At 37.5% G+C, this 22,169-nt stretch overlaps 1 protein-coding gene across 3 annotated transcripts in view; it reads left to right on the plus strand.

Annotated features, from left to right (window-relative positions):
• The first annotated feature begins 4,297 nt into the window (after positions 1-4,297).
• Positions 4,298-22,169, plus strand: part of Bckdhb (branched chain keto acid dehydrogenase E1 subunit beta) — a 176,802-nt gene continuing 158,930 nt past the window's right edge. Inside the window, exons 1-4 of one of the 3 annotated variants that reach the window (XM_033763348.1) lie at positions 4,457-4,534; positions 10,179-10,381; positions 11,775-11,852; positions 15,306-15,374. In XM_033763348.1, coding sequence (XP_033619239.1) covers positions 11,789-11,852; positions 15,306-15,374 — 133 coding nt within the window. In that variant the 5' untranslated portion in view covers positions 4,457-4,534; positions 10,179-10,381; positions 11,775-11,788. Of the gene's footprint in view, positions 4,535-10,178; positions 10,382-11,774; positions 11,853-15,305; positions 15,375-22,169 lie in introns of all 3 variants that reach the window. The other 2 variants (XM_019208481.1, XM_019208480.1) reach the window with 2 other exon arrangements.

Raw genomic sequence — 22,169 nt, forward strand, 5'->3', positions numbered from 1 at the left:
AGTAATATGCATGCAACTTCTCTCTGAATCTTCTCATGGTTTCATAGCTTATTTCTCTTTAGTGTTGAATAACATTATATTCACTTATCCACTTATTCACTTATACCTGCTAGACTACATCTTGTTTGCTTCCAACTTATTGAAAGTATGAATAAAGCTACTATAAATAGCCTATGCAGGTTTTTATGTCAATATGATTTTTAAGCTCATCTGAGTAAATACCAAGGAGCACTATTGCTACGTTACATGGTGAGGATCTTTCTTGTTTTGTAAGAAACTGTCAAACTATCTGTCAAAATGGCTGTGTGTTTTGCTTTCCTCTCAGCAGTGAATTAGAATTCTTTCTTTGCCTCCCTTCTCCTCCCTCTTTTCTTTCCCTTCCTTCCTCTTCCCTCTTCTCCCCTCCTTTCCCTCTTCCCTTTTTTCTTCTTTTTGCTTCCCTTCTCTCCCTGGTAAGGTCTCACTGTGTAGTCCAGGCTGGTTTCAAACTTGAATCCTCCTATCTTGGACTCTTGAGTGATGAGATTATAAGTGTGTGCTACTATGCCTACCTAATTTGTCTTTTTATTGTTGAATTTAAAAGTTTTATGTGTATAATCTAGAAACAATTCCCTTATAATGTTGATTGCTGTGTTCCTTCAATTTCTTTTGAACTTGGATGTCTCATTTACATTTCTTGCGGCTACATGGGAGAAGCATTCTCTTGTTCTAAATGCCATGGAATATTGGGGAGCTTGGAAATTAATGATATTCCTCCAGTTCCATCTGCAAAGAAATATACCTATAGTTCTTTCTACTCTCGGAATCTACCTCCTTAGAGGCAAAGGTGGGAAAGACTGTCTCTCATATCAGTATGCTTTTTTTAAATTGAGTTTATTGGTACATTTTAGGCATACAGTACGGTTACATTCATTGTTGGGATCTTGCACCTCTACATGACAAGACTTGGTTCTCATTTTTCCCCTTGGCCCTGCCCTCCCTTCACCCCCTTCTCCTCTCCCCATTTACAAACACTTCATTTCCATCTTTTCATTTTCTCACATTTTTTCTTTTCCCTTATTACCCTTCCCCTACCCATCCTACTTTGCCTGCAACTTTAGCCTTTTTCTTCCCATTTCACAGTGTCAGTTATCTCATTAGGATCTTATGTACTATTACAGTTTATTCACACCAGAGAAACTATTTGGTATTTACACATGTGTGACTTATTTATTTCACTTAGGAGTATATCCTCAATATGAATCCATTTTCCTATGAATGAATCTAATTTTTCATTCTTTATGGCTGAGTAATATTCCATTATGCTTTTTATAATATTTAGTTTTGACTAAGTTGTTCAGGCTCTTGAGGTTTAATATTTAGAAATTAGTCTTAAAAATTGAACTTTTTTCTCATATTATTGTCTCTGAGGTCAGCTTTAAAATCTACTTTAACTTGGGAATAGTAGCATACACCTGTAATTCCAGCACTCTGAGAAGTTGAGGCAGGAGGAAACCAAGTTTAAGCTGAGCCTGGCAACATAGTGACTTAGTGACCAAATACAGATATAGCTCAGTGTAAAGGCCCAGGGTTCAATCCTTAGGGGGAAAAAATTCAAAGGCTACTGGCCTTCCTGATGCATCTGTTTGAGTTTGGGGGCAGAAGCCGAGATATAAAGGTATTATACCACAAAATACTACCCTAATATATCAGATAAGGTCTCCTGAGAGCAAGATTGAGTCTGAAAAGATACAAGTTGCAGGGACGGTGATACCCAGTGACAGAAAGTAACTCATGCATCATCCTGAAGACTGAACAGAAACTATGAATTGTATTCTGGTTCCACTGTCATGGGTTCTCTACGTGTTCTGGGACATAAATTGTTACAAATGCAAATGGCAGTAGTTAAAGCAGAAAGGAGAATCTAGTTTAGTGACACTGTGGTATTAAATGGGATCCCAGGACCAAAAAGAAAGTAGACTTCAGGAACAAACCTAATGTAAATTTGTTCTTCACCTTTATTGTTTATAAAACTATTGAAAACTTCCAGCTTTTGCAGTTCCCAGTAGCATTCAAAGACAGTCTGACCTGGTGGCAGATGACTGTAATTCCAGCACTGAGGAGGCTGAAGCAGGAGGATCACAAGTTGGAGGCCAACAGGGCTATATAGTGAGGCTGTGTCTCTAATACACTGTGTGAGTGGGGTAGACTGACCTTTCTTTCTAAATTACACCTGCAAAATTCACAGAACAGTATACTCAGTATCCCAACATACAATTAATGCAGTATGGCCAATGGAGGGGCGAGGTTCCCACTGTAAAGCCATAAAACCTTTCTGTGGCTGCCAGGAAGATGGCATGATGGTAAAGGGAAATTTTTGAAAGGAAAGCAGTATGCTGGGCAGACAAGTCTGTTAGGTGCTCTCACTGTCTTTCTACACTGTATGTAGTTGAAGCCAACACTTTTTACACCAGCCTACAGATACAACTTCTTTCAAAGTCACGATTTAATCTCTTCCATAATTGTGTCCATCTCTGTGACTTTCCTTCCATTTTGAATCTAGCAGCACCAACCTACTTTCTCTTCTAGAATATAACACATTTTTCAATGTCTAAGAGGCTTTGTACATATTTAGTTTTTCTGCAAGATCTCTCCCATCATAATCTGCCTGGTGACATCTGTTATCTTTTAGGGCTGGCTCAGTGTTATTTCTAGAAGCATTTTTCCCAAATGGAGCTTATTGCTCTTCACATTTTTCTGGGGCTCTATCACATTAGGTTATAGCTGTCAAACGTGTCCCCTTTGTCTACCAATTTGGATATTTTGAAAGTGAACTATATTTTGATCTATAGTTCAGTGGTGGCACATCTGTGGCTGAAACACCACAGAAGCTCAAAAAAATTCTCACTAATTCTTTTACTATTTTTCTCCCAAGCCTAAGTCATCTCTATACCCAGCTCCTAAGACTATCAGCAAATGAAGTGGTTCATTTGTATCCTCAATCTTTGTCTTCTATTTTTAAATTAAAATTTGACTATGTAAATGTAATTTCATTTGTTACCTCTCCCTTATATTAAAATAAAATAAAAACACCTCTCATATACATCTTAATGAAAAAACATAACTTTCCAATATCCATCCACCATTAAAACAGTAGAAGTGAATATAACCAAAACCAAGTTAAAGAATCCTCGAAATATTGAAATTTGGGGCTGAGCATTGGTGTCTGAGTAATGGAGATATAATTTTGGTTCTCCCTTTGTAGTTTTTAATTGCTGTTTCTCAATGTCAATCGTAAAACAGGCAATTGGCACATCTGTCTGCTTTTCCTCTCACCCCATTTCATTTCTTCCCTCCCCCTTCCCTCCTTGCACAACAAAATATGGGTCAGGAGGCTCAGGAGAACACAAAAAGCACACTGTTTCCTCTTCCTTCTCTCTCTCTTCATGTTGGGTCTTAGATCTTAGCCTGCCCCTCCTCCTCACTTTCATCTCTATCTGAAGGACATTCCCAGGTTTGGCCATCATACTTGATTTTACTGCAATTTGTAAATTTATGATCAGGGAAGGTATCCTTTTAAACACATGGATATTTAAAAAGAAACTTCACTGTTAATCATTATGAATATAAATTAATGGTTCCAATTTTCCAGATTTCTAAGCTATTTAGAGTAAGATTAAATAATTTTCGCTGCATTCAGACAAAAAAAAACCGCACTCATTCTTATTCAGTGGATTTGCCTAATAAAATCTGTTTACCTTTTACACTCTTATATATGTCCGGAAAAACAAATTCAATAAAAATTTATATATTCTTATTAAGCATTCCCATGCGAGAGTGAATTAAGAGGGGAAGCTCTGACCAGTGATTCGAATAGCTTTCTGAAACTCTAAACGAATAACCAATGCCAGTAACATCATCAGTCATAGAATGTCAGAGATAAAGAATAGAAAAGGATTTAAAAAGGGAGCCACTTTTTAAAACAAAAAAGGTACAGGAAATGTCATTGTAAATGATACTGAAAGAGAACAAATCCTGGTACAGTGTGGAGCGCTGCAAACCCTTGACCTCCTCCCAGCACCCCCCCCAGCCGATTTTGGGAAGGCTCCACCTCCAGGAACAATTTCACGGGGCTCAGTCACCCGGGTCCCCCGCCCTGTCCTCTCTTCCGCTTGCCCACAGCTAGCCTGCCCCACTCGGTTGTCTCGCCGCCGCCCCGCCCCCGAATTCTCATCTCTGATTGGTTTTTTTTATGGAACCGCCCTTCCGCCCGAACCAATGTGGAGGCCGCTCGAGTGCTCCGCCCTCTCTGCGGGCAGCGTGGGGTTGAGCTCCGCGTTAACTAGACGGCGCTCGGGGATGGCGGCTCCAGCGGTGACTGCGGGCCGGCTGCTGAGGCTCCGTGCTGCCGGAGCAGAGGGGCACTGTCGTCGGCTTCGCTGTGCGGGTCTGGGGCGGGGCTTTCTGCTTCCTGCCTCCGCTGATGAGAATGCTGCTCAGACGCGGCACGTGGCTCACTTCACTTTCCAGCCGGACCGGGAGTCCCAGGAGCACGGTGAGCCGGGGGGCTGGCTGTCCAGTCCTGGTGCAGCCCGTACTCCCGGGCGCAGTCCCACTCTGCTCCAGAAGCTCCTTGCCTAAGGTTCTGTTAAAAATTCTTTCCTCGTTCAGTTTTCGTTGACTGCTCATCCTGGAGATGCAGTCCTTAGGCACCTTTGAGATAGGTGAGAGAGAGCACATAGCCTTCTGAAAAGGCCTGAGGGTGGAGAGGTGGTGCCCAGGGAACGCCTACGGTACCTTTTTCTGGCCTTCATCCTCGTTTTCCCAGCCCTGGTATTAGGTGTTGTTGTGACTTGCTCAGGACTGGGCCACTGGCTTTGGGCAGTGACATTTAAAAAGACACGATGGATATATATGTTTGGTAGCTGGAAAAAAGCTGAGGGACAAAGTAACAGAATTGTTTTCCCCAAGGTCACAGAACAGGGTCCTCCTAGAAATGTGGGGAAAAAATCCAGGTTTCCTGTTTGAGTCTAGTCCTGAGCTTGTGCTAGCGATGCTGTGGCTTAGCTGAGGAGGAGTTATGAGCAGGTGATGGGGAGAGGACACCAAAGGAAGGGCAAACTTCGTGTGGTGTGACTGTTCCATGACTTTTAGCAGTTGTGCAATTTTTTAATCTCCTGAAGATTCATTGTCTTTCTTCAGAATATGAGGAAATGGTATGCAAGCATTCCCATGTCCTTGCCTAATAACTTTTCACTTGCTAGGGCTGTCATTTTTGGAAGTATATCTTATTTTCTTGTGAATAACAAGAGTGAACATTTATTGAATATTTACCCTTGGACTGCACCATACTGAGAAACTTACATTCATTATCCCATTTCATGATTAGGGGCACCCTTAAAAGGCAGGTAATGTTTTTATTCCCATTTTGCAGTTAGGATAACTGAGGTCTCCAGATACTTTTTCCAAGGACATGGATAAGTAAGTTAGCAGTTACTCCAGCTTTGGAATCTAGTTAGCCACATTCCAGTGTTGCTATCTTAAAGACAGTTCTAATGCATGTAGAAACAATGTACTGAGAGGATATTCCAGTTTTGTGACACAGTAGATACCAAAAGATTAATAGCATTTTTTATTCACCAAGATGAACCTTAAATTCCATCTTTACAGCAAGGAATGTTTGCCCCAATGCTTGAGACACAGAGCACAGGTCTTCTTAATTGCCCCCTCTGCAATTGTGAAGTTACTAACATCTTAATTATACATTTATATCTTGCTATAAAATAATTAAAATATTTCAGATAATTTGCATCATAGAAAAGTAAAAAAATGTAATTTTACCGCACACTACAGCAAATATACTAACATTTTGGAGTGCATCTTTCCAGTTTAATGTATTTCTGTAACTAGTTTTAATACAAATGTAATTTGCGTTATTTAATCAGAAACATTTTTCTTTAAGGCTATACTGTTTTTATAGCCTTCTGTAGAATTTAAAGAGACACATTCCTGAGTAGAGACACTACAATTCAGTAGGTAGAATCTGATCATCGTGGGTTTTGTCTTGTCACTCCATCTGTGACTTTAGGTTATCACTTATCCCCTAGAAGCCTCAGTGTCTTTATAAGTAAGAGGTTAATCATAATACCTACTTGAGAAGGTAGTTAGTGCTGCATAGATAATATTTATGATATACTTAATATACACAGTTTAATAACTAACAAGCACTCAGTAAATGGAAATTTTTAATAATTGCCATTGTTTTTATTGTAATAGTTTTGCAGTGTTACAAGTAATGCAGATATAAATTTATCATATATATGGTTTTTATGTCTCTTGAGACTATTTCTTCCGAATATAGCCCTAGAGGTGAAATTTTTAATTTAAAAATAGAAATACTTTGGTGGATTTATAATGCATAATTTGTACTCCATCTGTATAAGAGTTTATAATAGTTATAGTATATTACAATATTGATAAACCTTTGGCATGAAGGCCACTGTGAGCTGTTTGTATCATTGAAATCTAAAAGGTTTTTCATCACTGCATAAGAATGTATAAGAATGTATTAGGTGTTGATGTTAAAATCATTGGTGCACACACACACACGCTTGGGTATTTTGTGCTCACTGACTTAGTTTGCATTTGTTTAATTTCTATTGAGTATTTTTCTATGTTCTGTAGATTTATTTTCCCTTGTTAATTGAGCATTCCATATTTTTTCATATTTCAAAAATTATACCCTTAGTATTTTCCTGTCAGTCCCAGTACAGTACTGAGTAACTATTTCAGGTGTTTTGGTAGACATTAGTCCTCACCATACCCTTATGAACTAGATAGACTAGATAGTCTGCCAGGGAAGAATTAAGGCTCAAAGATGTTAGTGGCCTCCCCAAATCTGCTAAATAGCAGGGCCAGAATTTTGAACCTCAATGTGTCTTACTCCAAAGCTTCCCAAACATTTTATATACTCAGAATTTGTATAGTGAAGATACTAACTTTCTGCCCTTCACATGTGGTTCAAATACTTTTCATTCTTCTAGTTTGTTTTGACATACCAAAGGGGCTGCTTAAATAATTGTGGTCAGGGCTGGCTCTGAGTAGGTGTCATTTACATTGTACAATGAGCTTCAGCAAGGGCTCTGGGGAGCATTGTTTCCCTGGAAGAAACAAAATCAAGACAGGACAAAGTCCCTCAAAGGGGTGGCCTTGTGTTGTAGTGACTGAGACAAATATCACGGTTGGGGTGTCTTGAATAGAGAGAGGAACACAGGTGGGTCTCTGGAAGATCAGGGTGGACAGAAAAGCCCTTTATTGCGGGGCGGGGGTGAAGGTCTTCTTTCCAGCACTGAAGGTTACAGAAAAGGAACAACACAAGTAAAGATAGGTTAGAAAAAATGATGTTTTTGTGAGGAATGGGAAGTAGTGGAGGAAAAACCAAAGGAGAAGGAAATAAGCTTGAAAGGGTAAAGAAAGGCCTTGAAATTCAGAAAAAGGTTAGGGGGATGATAGATTCCCTATCGCCAATGTACCCCATGCTATGATGGGGCGTTACATTCAGATCCAATTTCTGTTGGGCTGTGTAAGACCATTGATTATTTCTAGGCAAGAAAGAGATTGAGGTGGTTGTGTTATGCTAAGACAGTTAAGGGAAAGGATTAGTAAATTTAATGTAAAGAGCAAAGAGATCATTTGTCATTGTCCAGGTGAGAGGACATAATTAAACCTGGACAGTACCGGTGGGTTGTATGTTTTGAAGGTATTCACCAGATTTGGCACAGTATGTGTGAGAACATAGGGAAAGAGTATCAAAGATGACTTATGATGTTTAGTTTGGAAAGCTGGATGGTAAGATGATGGTATCACCGATGAACTGATAGAACTGGTACGAATAAGGACTGCCAGAGGAGAAACATTTCTGAAGAAAAAGAACAAGGGAGGGAGTGAGGATGACTTAAGTTTAGACATAATGTTTGAAGTGTGGGTGGAATGTAGCTCCATGAGACTTGCTAGTCTGAATGCTAGTCTGGCACCGAAACAACTTTATGGCAAAATTATGAACATTTGAGAGCCGATCATTTTGTTTCTTTTTCCTATTGCATTTTGAATTGTTCATGTGTGTGCCCTTCCTTATAGTGCTGTGATAGATATCCTGTTATTATCCACAGTTTACAAAAGGAGAAACGGAGGCACAAAGAGATTAAACTTTTACTTCCTAGATGTGTGACTCTCCCAGATTACTCTTCCTGTATGAGCTAATAAACTGTGTTTCATTTTCAAGGAGTCTGGTTCCATCTGGTTCCAAAGTGTTTACTCTTAGCCATTCTCTTGTGCTGTGTCTTACTTTATTCATATATGTTTAGTTTCTTCACTTAACACTTTGTCCTCCTAATCCTGTCTCAGATCTGACCTTCCCTGACACATGGCTTCTTTTATATCTCCTTCGGGCAGAGACTACATCCTTCTCTTTCACTGTCATTTACTCACCTTCAAGATTCTACATACACTGTTTATTGATCATCAGGGAACTTGACTCATACCTTTCCGATTCATCTCATTTTTGGCTATTATTCTGAAAGATTTTGGCATTCGATGCACAGTACTGTATAGATGGTAAGAGCTGTGGTTCTTGAAAGGCAGTGTATCCCCAAATTTGATTCCCCTCTTGACGGCTTTGCGTTGACATTGCCTAAGTTTATTTATCTGCACAAGTTTTATTTTCCTCCGTACCACCCCAGAGGATTGCTGTGAAGATCCCTTGAGATAATCCATGTAATAACTGGTGCCTGGTACCTGTGGTGGTAGAATCAGTTTCACTAAGAACGGGAAAGAGAATATAACCCACATAGAACAGATCTGTGTAAATGCTGGATATTTCACGAATCATTTTGCTAAATTCTCATAGCAAGCGTACATATTAGATATTATTGTCTCTGTGTAGAAGAGGACACAGAATGTCACTAATAAAGTAACTTGCTTCATGTGTCCAGAGAAAACTGATATAACAGATTCCAACCAGGACTGCTTTACACAGATGTGTTTGCTTCTGTCATTACACTGTGTTGCTCCCCGGAACAGCACATCCTGGCCTCTCCATGTTCTGAGGTACAGACACTGAGTGTATGTATGAGTTTATTTATGCATTCTGCACTTTGCTTTCTCTCCTAGATGTTGGATTCTGCTAGACGTTACAAATATGGTTGTAGCCTTTTCCATATGGAGTTTGAGGTCTAGTGGGGAAATGAGTGAAAACCAGCAAGTGATAGCAGATATGGGAGTCCTTTGATCCATGGATAATGGAATTTAAAAACCAGGCCAAGAAGTATGAGAAGACAAACAAAACTTTAATTAGAAAGTCAGAGGAAATGGAAAAGAAACTTCAGCTTGAGAGAAAGAGCTGAAGAGGCAAGGCACCAATGGGAAAGATCAGGCTTGCCTTTGTGCTAGGAAAAGGGATCAGATTTTATTGGTCATCAAGGAACTTGATCCATACCTCTCCCCTTAACAGTTTCTGGTTCACTCTCAATTCTGGTTCTGTGAAGTGCTTCCATAAAGTCCTTATTGGTTCCCATTAGATTATTCTTTTGTTTGGGGCTGGGGAATCTCATGTTCTGTAGAGTGTTCTGTAGAGGCTTTGTTGAATGCATAGTGATGACTGCAACTTTATGGCAGTGAGTGGACGTGTTTAGACACTGCTCCAAGATATCTGGAACAGGACATCTAAAAGCGGGTAGTTGGCTATCCCTGAAAATCTTGAGAATATTGTATTCTTGTCTTAGTGTCCTCATTCTTGAAGCGGGATATATTCACAGAAAGCAGTTTTCTGTGGACCAGAGGTGAGGAGTGATTTGGCAATAATTAAAGCACTTACATTTATTGTGTACTTTAGTCCTATTATTAATAAATTATAATATATAATGAAATAATTAGACAATTCATCATAATGTAGAATAAGTGGGAGCCCTGAGCTTGTTTTCTTCCAAGTAGATGGTCCCATCTGGGAATGACAGAGAGAATGACTCCTGAAGTGTGTTGCTTATGTCCAGTCTACTCTGTAGTCATGTTTTGGCATGCCATCAGTTGCAGGTCAGTTTTCACTTGCCACTCAATGGTAGGGTTTTGATAAGAGTCTGAAGCAATTGATTTATCATGTCTCTGTGCAATGAGACCTCTCTGCTAATGTTCATCTGTATTTGCAGCCACTCCCCAGCACTTGCATCACCACCTCAGCTCCACTTTGGATCATCAGGCATTAGATTCTCATAAGGAGTGTGCAACCTAGATTCCTTGGATGTACAGTTCACAGAGTTCTCACCCCATGAGAATATTACGCCACTGCTGATTGACTAGGAGGCAGAGCTCAAGTGCTAATGTGAGTGATGGGGAGTGGCTGGAAATACAGGTGAGGCTTCACAGTTCTCTGCCATTCATGCCCTGCTGTGTGGTCTGGTTCCTAGTAGGCCACAGATCTGTATGTACTCTTCCCTGGGTGTGGACCCCTGTACTGATAGACAAAAGACAGTATCACTGTATGAGATGTATGAAATTTGAGAAAGTTGGAATATCATTGTGATTAGGAAAAAGAAGTCTAATCTGAACTCTAATCTGAACCATTACTATCTGATGTAGGCCACTAAATAACTATTGTTTAAGGATATGTATAGAGAAGAATTAAAAGAAATTATCTGTTATCTGGGCTATAATCTTGGTCTGAAGACAAATAAATTACAAAGTAATCATGGACATAAGGGATGAGTGTATATCCTTTAATGTGAATGATACAGCAATACTTTCCTGAATAAATTCCTGTTATTGCCATTAGATATGAGAATATAAACAGGCTATAATTCTGGGCACAAATGAAATATGGCTTTTCAGATAGGGGAGTGCCAAGACCTGTAACCTGGGCATTCAGCACCACTGAAAGGATAAGGGGAGATACCTGAGACCAAATAGGTAGATAGATGGTAAGAAGGCCAGTGTGCCAGTGGATAAGAGGTACTGAAGATGTAGGGAGACAGGTATCAGCTTGCAGAGATTCTTCTTAAGCAGTGAGGTAGTAGGAAGAAGTCTGAAATATTTATGCATAGGATATGACATCATAGGTCAGGCATGAGGAGCCAGGCTGGGATAGGGAAGGAGTTGGGTGTCCAGCAACAGCACAAATGACCAGTGTCCCATTGCAAAAGGGTTGAAGGCAGCAGCTCTGGCTGCTATGACTGACACTGGAAATTAGACCTTGACTTTTGGGAAACCCTGGTTACTGAAGAGCGTGAACATTAGAATAAAATTGCTAACCTTATCATTGTAGTATAATGTGTACTAAACTTTATTGTCTATGGGATATGACCATTTGCTGTGAATGGCATGTTAAACACATGCCACTTGTCATGTGTGTCCTTTATGTCTTTGGTTCCTTATATCTGTCTAGGGTGTTCTCCCTTACTGTTCTCACTCTGATTCTCACATGAACCTTTTCTAACTTTCCATAGCTCTTGTTGTTTACACACATTTAGTCATTTCATTATAGTCTGCCTTTTTAATTATGTTTGTATATTGTTTAATATGTGTAAATTTTGCCTCATTAGCACACTTCTGGTGGTCTGTATTGCTTTTGTGTGTTCCACAGACCCAGCATCCTTATAAATCCTTATAAAATCACATGCTGTATTCTCACTTTGGCTTTGCCTTGATTTCAACTTTGATTTTTAATTAATTTGTAATCAACTGTCGAGAAAATGATTATTTTATATATTTTACACAGTATGAAATGATACATATTTTTTTTTCCACAGGGCAAACTCAGAAAATGAATCTTTTTCAAGCAATAACAAGTGCCTTGGACAACTCATTAGCCAAAGATCCTACTGCAGGTAAGTTTCATTCTGCTTGACCAAAAGCTGTATTAATTTCAGAATGGAACATTTGTTGGAAGTTCAGTATTCGTCTGCAGTTTGAGGGTTAACATTATATCTATACTGAAATTTTAAAAAGATTTGATAAGATAATTAAGGGTAAGTGATCAGACTATACTATTCACCATTTTTAATGCACTTGTTACTAATCACTTCTCATGAATATCTATAGTAATTTAACTTTCATTTTATGTGTAGGCCTAACATTAATACCTTCTGGATTGACTACTGATAAGTGCTATGTTCTCCATTTTTGCTGTCATTAAGAAAAAAACAGAAAATATCACTTATGTAGATATTTATTTTTTCTTTTATTGAGTTTATTGGTACATTTTAGCTATACAGTAGAGTTACATTTATCATTGGGATCTTGTACCTTTATATGACAGGTGGTCTTGGTTCTCATTTTTTCCCCTTGTCCCTGCCCTCCCTTTACCCCCTTTTCCCCTCCCTATTTACAAACGCTTTATTTCCATCTTTTCTTTTCTCACATTTTTTCTTTTCCCTTATTACCCTTCTCCCTACCCATCCCACCTTCCCTACACCTTTAGCCCCTTTTCTTCCCATTTCACAATGTCAGTTATGTCATTAGGATCTTATGTACTATTACAGTTTATTCACACCAGAGAAACTATTCAGTATTTACACATGTGTGATTTATTTATTTCACTTAGGAGTATATCCTCAATATGTATCCATTTTCCTATGAATGAGTCTAATTTCTCATTCTTTATGGCTGAGTAGTATTCCAATTTATAGAAAAACCACATCTTCTTTATCCAATTTCCAACTGATGGGCAAATGGGTTGTTTCCAAGTTTTAGCTATTACAAACTGTGCCACTATAAACATGGGTGTGCATATTGTAGATATTTATTTATAAAATGAAATTAAAATTTCCAAAATTTTTTTTTTAATGTCATCATTCAACTTGCAAGATTTATTTGAACATAATACTTTTAGTATTTATAAGTAATTTGCATAGGTGATTAGATCTTTATCTTATGATTGATATAAATACTTATCCTACTGTATCTAAATTTGGTTGGCTTTACTTAATATACATGTAGATGTACTATTTACTATATAGTATACACTATAGATATACTATGTATATCCTTTCAAAAAATAATACTATGGATTTCCACTTGAGAATCTTTGTTTTTTGTTTTTTTTTCTTTTATTGAGTTTATTGGTACATTTTAGGTATACAGTACAGTAACATTCATTATTGGGATCTTGTACCTTTACATGACAGGTCTTGGTTCTCATTTTTTTCTCCTTATCCATGCCCTCCCTTCACCCCCTCCTCCTCTCCCCATTTACAAACACTTTATTTCCATTTTTTCATTTTCTCATATTTTTTTCTTTTCCCTTATTACCCTTTCCCTACCCTTCCCATTTTCCCTACACCTTTAGCCCTTTTCTTCCTATTTCACATGGTCAATTATCTCATTAGGATATGTATCCGTTTTCCTATGAATGGATCTAATTTCTCATTCTTTGTGGCTGAGAAGTATTCCATTTTATAGAAAACCACATCTTCTTTATCCAATTTCCAACTGATGGGCAAATGGGCTGTTTCCAAGTTTTAGCTATTACAAACTGTGCCGCTATAAACATGAGTGCACATATATCACTGTGGTATGATTTCTTTAATTCTTTTGGAAAGATACCCAGCAGAGGGATGGATGGGGTCAAATGGAACCTCTAGTCCAAGCTCTATGAGGTATCTCTATGTGGATTTCCATAGTTGTTGCACCAGTCTGTACTCCCACCAACAATGGAGAAGGGTTCCTTTCTCCCCACAACCCTGACAACATTTGTTATTGGTTGATTTCTTGATAGCAGCCATTCTTTGTGGGGTGAGGTGGAATCTCAGTGTTGTTTTCATCTGCATCTCTAGAATGACCAGTGATATGGAACATTTTTTTAAATATTTACTTGCTGCTTTTACTTTTGTCTGAGAAATGTCTGTTCATTTCGGATGCCTATTTTTGAATTGGGTCTTTATATTTAGGGGTGCTGATTGTTTTGAGTTCTTTATATATTCTAGATAGTAGTCCTTTGTCTGAGGAGCAGCTGGTAAAATTTTTTTCCCACACTGGATGTTGTCTCTTAGTTCTGTTGATGGTTTCTTTTGCAGTGCCGAAGCTTTTTAATAAGATGAGAATCCTTGTTTTAAGTGAAAATCAGATATTCTTTTTAGGAGGAAGTGAGAGCTAAATGATTAACCCTTACTTGTTTCAAATGCTATCTGAAAATGATGAAACTGGATGAGTGAAATATGGAGAAGGGTGAATTATTGTCTTGAGATGTACAAAACTGTTAGGTGCATTTGTGGAACTGGAGTTAAGCTCTATGAATACTCCCTATTTAATTTTTCTAGATATACTATAAAGCTCCTCTAAATTTCCACTTACCATGATCTTTCCGTTACTTACTACATGTCTTTTTTTAGTTAATTCCTTTCTGTTTCACACAGTTTAAGTGCTTTTGTTATTTGAGACCCTTCTCGTGGCTTGGACTGCTCTTCCTTCAACTCCTGTCTGGCTGACACTGTGTACTCTGAATAAGAAATCACTAGCCTGGGAGCTTGGAGTATGAGTTGTAGCTCTCCAGCTAGCTTTCTGACACGGCAAGTCAGTGTAGTTTTTCAAAAAAATTCATCTTACATGTTCACTTTACACAATGATTAAACTCATGAGGAGTTGGTGCATGTATAGAACATATCTTAACTCCTTTGTTAATTTTTTTTTTGATACCGGGGATTGAACTCAGGACCTTGAGCTTGCAAGGCAGGTGGCGGAACCACTGAGCTAAATCCCCAGTTTAACTCCTTTTTTTAATCCTCTTTCCCTCTTCTCCCCCTTTATATTTTGGTCCACTTCCTTTTGCAGAGATCTATGTTCCTATTTTATACTATCAATGTTTTATTTTGCTCTTTATTTATATTTTAGATTTCTCAAAAGAGAGACCACACAGTATTTAAGCTTGTGCGTATGATTTATTTCACTTAACAACTATATCACTCCTGTAACCTCATAGGAGTAACAAGACGAGATTCTGGATCAGTGGTTCTCTTTCAGCTGGCATGATTTTAATCCTCTTTGCTTTCTGTGCTTTTTACAGTGTCTGGAAACACTTTGGGTTGTCACAACTGTGTGTGTGATGGGGCAGTTCTCAGCCAGTGCATAGAGACCAGAGCTGCTGCTATGTGTTTGCAATGTTTAGGAAAGCCCTCACAACAAAAGAATCATACAATCCTTAATGTCACCTATGTTGAAATGGAGAAATAGTGATCTAGATTCATGGTCCATTTGTGTTTTATAATTTAAAATGTACACATTTAAATTCTTTTTCATAGTATTAGTGATTACTGAAGAAAATGTCTTTAAATATTATTTTTCAGTAATATTTGGTGAAGATGTTGCCTTTGGTGGAGTTTTCAGGTGCACTGTTGGCTTGCGAGACAAATATGGTAAGTTAATATCTATATGGACAGTATTCTTATAGCATTTCTATTTAAAGATTTTGAAAATGCAAAATATACCTGTTCAACTTACATATTCATATTGAATGGATTTCTTTTCATTTCCATAGCTGCTGGCAGAATCCTGTGGCATAGATTGTGTCCAAATATATTTTAACTCAGTGTCTTCTGATCTAGTTCATATGATACAGATTATAGATTCCAAAATGTTCTTTATCAAATGCATTGTGATCAAGCCATTTATCTACTTAAGTACTTTGATATCTCATTGCTCCCTACCTTGGCTGATTTCAGTTCCATTGTTTCCAGTTCAAGGTTCTGCCTGTTGGTCTCTGTCAGCAAATTTATTCTTTTGTTGGAGAGAGAAAGAAAGAGGGAGAGAGATTTAGTTTTTAAAAGAATTGACTCACAGGGCCGAGGATTTGGCTCAGTGGTTCCACCGTCTGCCTCACAAGTACAGGGACCCAAGTTTGATCCCTGGTACTAAAAAAAAAAAAAAAAAGAATTGACTCACATGACTGTGGGAGTTGGTGAGTTTGTAGGATCCGTTGGCAGGCTGGAAGGAAACTCAGGCAGCTACTCTATGTTCCAGTCTTGAGGACAGATTCTTTTTTTTTTTTTTTTTTTTTTTTTTTTTTTTTTTTTTTTTTTGGTACCGGGGATTGATCTCAGGTCCTTGCGCTTGTAAGGCAGGCCACCGAACCACTGAGTTAAATCCCCGGCCCTACAGATTCTTTTTGAATTGGGAAACGTTAGTCTTTTTTTCTTAAAACCTGACATTGATTGGACGAGGCCTTTCATATTGTGAAAGATAATCTTTATTCAAGGCTGCACTGTTCAGCCATACAGAAGGCTAAACTTGAGACATTTCTAGGTAGATGGGTACACCTAGAGACCATACTCATAAGTGAAATAAATAGAGCACACGTGGTTAATATTGCCTTGTCTCTGGTGCAAGAAACTGGAAGTATAAATGAAGACCAAAATATATAATAGGTATTAAGAAATAAGAAATTGTTCAAAATTATACTGAGTGGGATACTTTGTTTATAATTAAAATGTTGTGCACAAAATAGTATAGTATTATTAGGAAGTGAACTGAGAAATCAATTAGCAGTTGAAAATATGTCCTTTTAAGATCATGATACACAGTGAATTTACCATAATTATTCTCTAATTATTTTTGTTATAAAAGTTTATTTTTCCATAGAACTATTTTTATATTTTCTTTATTAATATCTACTTGTATTACATTAAAAAATTTTAAAAAGCTGCTGATTCAAAAGTTAGTCACATCTTACACATCCATACTGTCATAGCAACAACTAGACCTGTGTTTTACCAGGTAACTGGGCACCATGGTCTGGCTGAGTTGACCTCATATTCACAGAATCCTTCTGCCTGCTTCATCTCAACTGTTCTTTCTCTCTTTTGCCCATCATTCTGGCATGTCATTGATTTCTACCTGTGTTTTTATTCGTTTCTTTTGATTCAGACTTAGGCCCCATCACAATGCATTTTGGGCCATGCTTTAATTCCCACCTCTCTGATTTGTAGTGTAAGGAATGTGTTTTTACCCCTATTTACTATTAAGGATGCCTGTAAGGTGCTTTTGACATTTTATTTTCTCACTGTCTCACCTAGCTAAGCAAAGCAGTTAAGTTTGGAGTTAGAAGGACTTGGCATCTCCACATCTTGTTACATTTGTCCCTACCCTGTTGTGCTCATGTGTGTGCAAAGGGTAAGGGGTGAGAGGCTTTAAGATGTTTTTTAAAATTGTTGTTGCTTTCCTCATTGCGCTTTCTCTGAGGTTATGTTGTTTTTAAATTCAGGACACCATATCATGCTCCATTTACTTATTGTAAATTTCCAGCTTGTTCTTTTGGCTTCCTGCTACAGCAAGTTGAGTTTCTGGATTCAGTCTTTCTGCTTCTTCCTGTCTGTTCTCAGCTGTTTAGCTTGGGGTAAAGGCTTATCTATTCTGATCATCAAGACTCCTACAAATGTTTACTTCTTTAAAAAAATTTAAAGACTTTCTACCTTTAATTTCATCAAAAAGAATGCATGTACAGTGTAGACAATTTGGGAAAAGCAGAAAAGTAGAAAGGAAAAAAAATTAAAATTACTCATGTACTTCCAGAGATAACCTGGAGATAAACACTGTACATATATTGGTATATATACTTCTGGACCACATTTGGATATATCAACTGATATTTAAAATGTGGAATTACACTTTTTCTGCTTAGTCTTTTCTCTGGTGTAAAATTTTTTTAAAGAAGTAAACATTTATAGGAGTCTAAAAAAAGAATACATGTACAGTGTAAACAATTTGGTAAAAGCAGAAAAGTAGAAAAGAAAAAAAATAATTAAATTAATTAAAATTACTGTACTGCCAGAGATAACCTGGAGATAAACACTGTACATATATGGGTATATATACTTCTGGACCATATTTGGATATATCAACTGAGTAATTTTTAGCCATTTCATTCTTGCCTGACTCGTGGTGGCATACCGTGTGCTTATGTAAACTGGTGAGTCCTCTGCTGCCTGATGACCAAGTTCTCATTCATGGGACTCCTCTTGCTCTAGCCATTCTGTTTGAGGTGTTTTATCCTGGCCTCCTGCTGCTCATAAGCTGGTGATACCTGAATTTCTAACTCTAATCCAGACCTCTGTCCTGGCTACAGATAGGTATATGCACTATTTTAGCGCACATGCTCACTTCATTGTTCATCTCACTTGAAATACACTATTTCAAGGGCTAGACTCATTATACCCATTAGCAGACCCATGCCTCCTGCTGTGTTTCCTATTTTGATGAGTATGCCACCATCAATTTAGTTACACAAGCCTGAAACCAGGGAGGTCCTAGTGTCTTTCTTCTTTCCTACTCCCCACATCCAGTCCAGTCCTGTAATTTTGTCTACCGCGTTTCTCTGTAATCTGGCCCCTTGTTTCCATTCTTACTACCCCAGTTCTTCGGATCTTTAATTTTCTCTGCCAGATAAATTTTGTTTTCTTTTTTGGTAGTCACCATTCCTTTGGTCTTACCCTCCCTCAGTCCCTTCCTTATCTAGTTGTCAGTGTTAGTGTTGGAAATGCACCTTTCTTAGCAGGATATACCAAAGACTGACATTTACTTCACCTCATCCACTTTATTTTTTACAAGTGTTGGATTAGGGATGGTCACCTCTGTTCTCAGTTGTTTTGCATACGCTATCTGGACCTCTCACCTGAATCTGATTACATGGAAAACTTTCTCTTTCAGAAATTTTCTCTGTGAAGCTCTTCCTGGCCCTCCAAGCTGACTCAGGTGTTATTGTCAATGGTTAGATTTTACATATTGGAAGTTATACTCTAATTATCTCTCTGTATATCTCCCATCAGACAGCTTCTCAAAGGCAACACATCTGTAAGACACCTGCACATCCTTAACACCTGATACTGATTCTGGCAGTTGTATTGTTGACTAAACTTAGCTTTTATCTCTAACCAGTGACCTACTGCCTCAGAAAGGGATTTTCTTGACTCCCTGTAATTTTGGTTGGTCTGCTTTTTTGTTTTTCTTAAAAATGTGAGATAATGAAAAGATGAAAATAAAGTGTTTGTAGATGGGGAGGGGAGGAGGGGGTGAAGGGAGGGCAGGGGTAAGGGGAAAAAATGAGAATCAAGACTTGTCATGTAGAGGTACAAGATCCCAACAATGAATGTAACTGTACTGTATCCCTAAAATGTACCAATAAACTCAATTAAAGCTGAAAAAAAATAGGTTAAAATGGGGAGAAACTTTCTTGAGAAAAAGTTCAACACTTAGAGGACCCTTGCAGATTTGTGATTACAAGGCAGAGAACTGAACTAATTAATGACTGATTAACTCTTTTAGCTTACCGACAACAACTGCTGTGAATTTTTACATTAGCTTTAGGACTAAGAAGTGAACCTTTTACTAAGAACAACTTGATTAAGATGGACACTTAAATCACGACTACTCTGACAGCTCTGAGCTTCTGTTTTCAAAAGTGAATTAGAGTGATGTATGTGTATGTACATATAGATAGATTCTCTTACATATTTAAAAAAGAAAAATGGGAATAAGAATCATACTTATTTTTATAATCTCGGCTCTTTGAAAATAGGTCAGGAATTTTGAGCTATACAGGAGGATCACTGCTTAGAATTCTTTTTTTAAACTAATTTTTATTTAGAAGAACTATTAAAGTATATTGATATAGTTGCATAAATTGCATTAAATGACTTAGCGACAAAAACCTGTTGTGAGAGATTGGCTGAGATGAGTTCTGAGCAGGAAGGGATCACCGTCGGTAGGTGGCAGTCTGTGCTTTGTGATGAGACCATTCTGTGGAACCTGAAACTGGCAGGGCATTTCATAGTCCATTGGAAGGTAGAATTTGCAAAATCTCAGGTTTGCTGACATAGTGATGTGAAGCTGACTACGATTTGACTTTAAAGTGAAGGAGCTGGATAATTAGAGGCAAAGCTATACAAAAGGGAGACAGGTATTTTGTCTTCTGGATGATCCAGATGAGGGTGAGTATAGTGTCCCAGAAGGGCTTTCTACCCCTGCCCTTGTCCCTCTATAGAACAAAATAACACGAATGCCTTGAAAATGTAAAGAAATACAATACATATAGTATATCCTCTTTTCCAGTGTGGTAAATTATAAATTTGCGAATGTAAGAAAAAATTTTGACAGTTCTCATACTTTTACATGAATCATGAAACCAACATCTTCAACGTAATAGATGGCCTTCTAGTATATATTTTTGCTGCAAAAAAGGGTTAGTTGAGGCCGGGGATTTAGCTCAGTGGTTCTGCCACCTGCCTCACAAGCACAAGATCCCAAGTTCAATCCCTGGTCCAAAAAAAGAGGGGGAATACTTGAATGATAATCATATTTTGGGATTTAGTTTTAGGATTCCATGGAAGAATGGCTGTCTGTGAAGTGAAGGCTTCATCCCTAGATAATTAAAACTAATTTTAATGAAGAAAAATACTTGATAAAATTTATAAATATTTCTCAGGGAAATGGAATACATTATTTCTCCGATTGAAGTATATCTCTGTTTTAAAAAGCTTTAGTACAAGATACAGACTGTAAAATGTCTAACTGTACCAGGAACTTAGAGAGAAGAGGTATTAAGTTGGTATAAATCTTTTTCTTTATCCAGTATAGCTGTTAAAGCATTGTTAGCTTTAAGTGATTTTCTTATTTCCTGAGCATCAAGCACTTTAAACTGTTTTTGATATTACAACATTCCTTGTGTTTCTAAAAGTACACATATGGTAGAACTAGATGAACATGTTTAATATGGCTATTTTTTTCTTGCACTGCTCTTTTTAAAATGTTATTTTAAAAATTGTAAAAATTCATAATGCAGAATTTATCACTTCAGTAATTTTAAGGATTTTCCAAAGATTATATATAAATGGTAATGAGCACACGAAAAAATGTTCAATATCACTAATTAGTAGGGAAATGCAAATCAGAACTATAATGGGATATATTTCATACTTAGTAGGATGACTGTTAGCAAAAACAAAAGACAGGAAATAAGTGTTGAGGATTTGATGAAATTGGCACTCTTGGGCAGTGCTGATGGGAATGCAAAATGGCACAGCTGCTATGGCAGATAGCATGTCAGCTCCTCAAAAAATCAGAATTATCACAGGACCCAGAAATATGCTTTTCCCCTTCTCCTATTTTTTTTTATTTTCATGAAGGAGTTACCCTAGAAAATGGCATTCAAATGTTATTAACATATACTTCACTTACATTAGTTTTCCTTATTTATTGCTTTGATGACCTTTTGGGAATTGTTATTCCGAATAAAAGATTTTAGATCTACTAAATTTAGAATTAATACAAAGATTACTGTATTTTAATTTTTTAAAAAAATCAAAGTGAATGTTCTTGCAGTTGGCCCATTGATCAGTGGCTTAAAAAACATTTAAAAAAATAAGATATTTAATATATTTTGTTGTATATGAGACCCAAAGAGGAACTGAGGTATACTAACTCTGGTTCTCAGCCAGTGGTGATTTTGGTAATGTGTAGAGACATTTGCATCACAGCTGACAGATGTGGGGGCATAGATCAGGGCTGCTGCTAACTATTCTACCAGGCAAGCCCCCATCTCCCAATAGAACTGTGGCCCCAAAGTATCAATGGCATTGATGGATCTGATCTATCTCTATATAATATAGAAACTGAAGTTCTGAGGTTACTGTCACCACATTACCCGGTGGCAAGTGGTTGATCAATCTATTCATGTAAAAATGTGAGAAATATAAAGAATTCTAATTAAGCAAAGCTTGACATGTTGACTATTCATAGAGTAAGATGTAGCTAGCTATCGGAAACCCATATTAAAAAGCTGGGAAAAATGTCCCTTCATAATTCTTTTGTCAGCAAAATCTCCTGAGTGCCTTCAATTGTCCGGGATGACAGCTTCTGCTTTAACTATTTTTTTTTCGATAATTGATTAAACAACAAGTGTTAGAACTGTCAACAAGTCTTTTCTTTGACATTTCAATCATCATTCAGAAGGTATTACCTTAAGTTTCACAGTGGTATGCTTTTCAAACTTTCAGATGTGAGCTCCTGTGCTGGGAGTGGGGGTTGGGAGATAGATTTAAAGTGGGCCAAGAGAAATGAGATTATAGATAATTATTATCAGGCAGTACAAAATTGATTCCTGTCAGCCTTAATAAAATTGAACTCATATTAAAAATAAAGAGCAAAATTAAAAAAAAAAA

The sequence above is a fragment of the Fukomys damarensis genome, unplaced genomic scaffold (genome assembly GCF_012274545.1).
Source record: "Fukomys damarensis isolate Sample0158 unplaced genomic scaffold, DMR_v1.0_HiC HiC_scaffold_14, whole genome shotgun sequence".
In the NCBI taxonomy this organism is placed as follows: domain Eukaryota; kingdom Metazoa; phylum Chordata; class Mammalia; order Rodentia; family Bathyergidae; genus Fukomys; species Fukomys damarensis.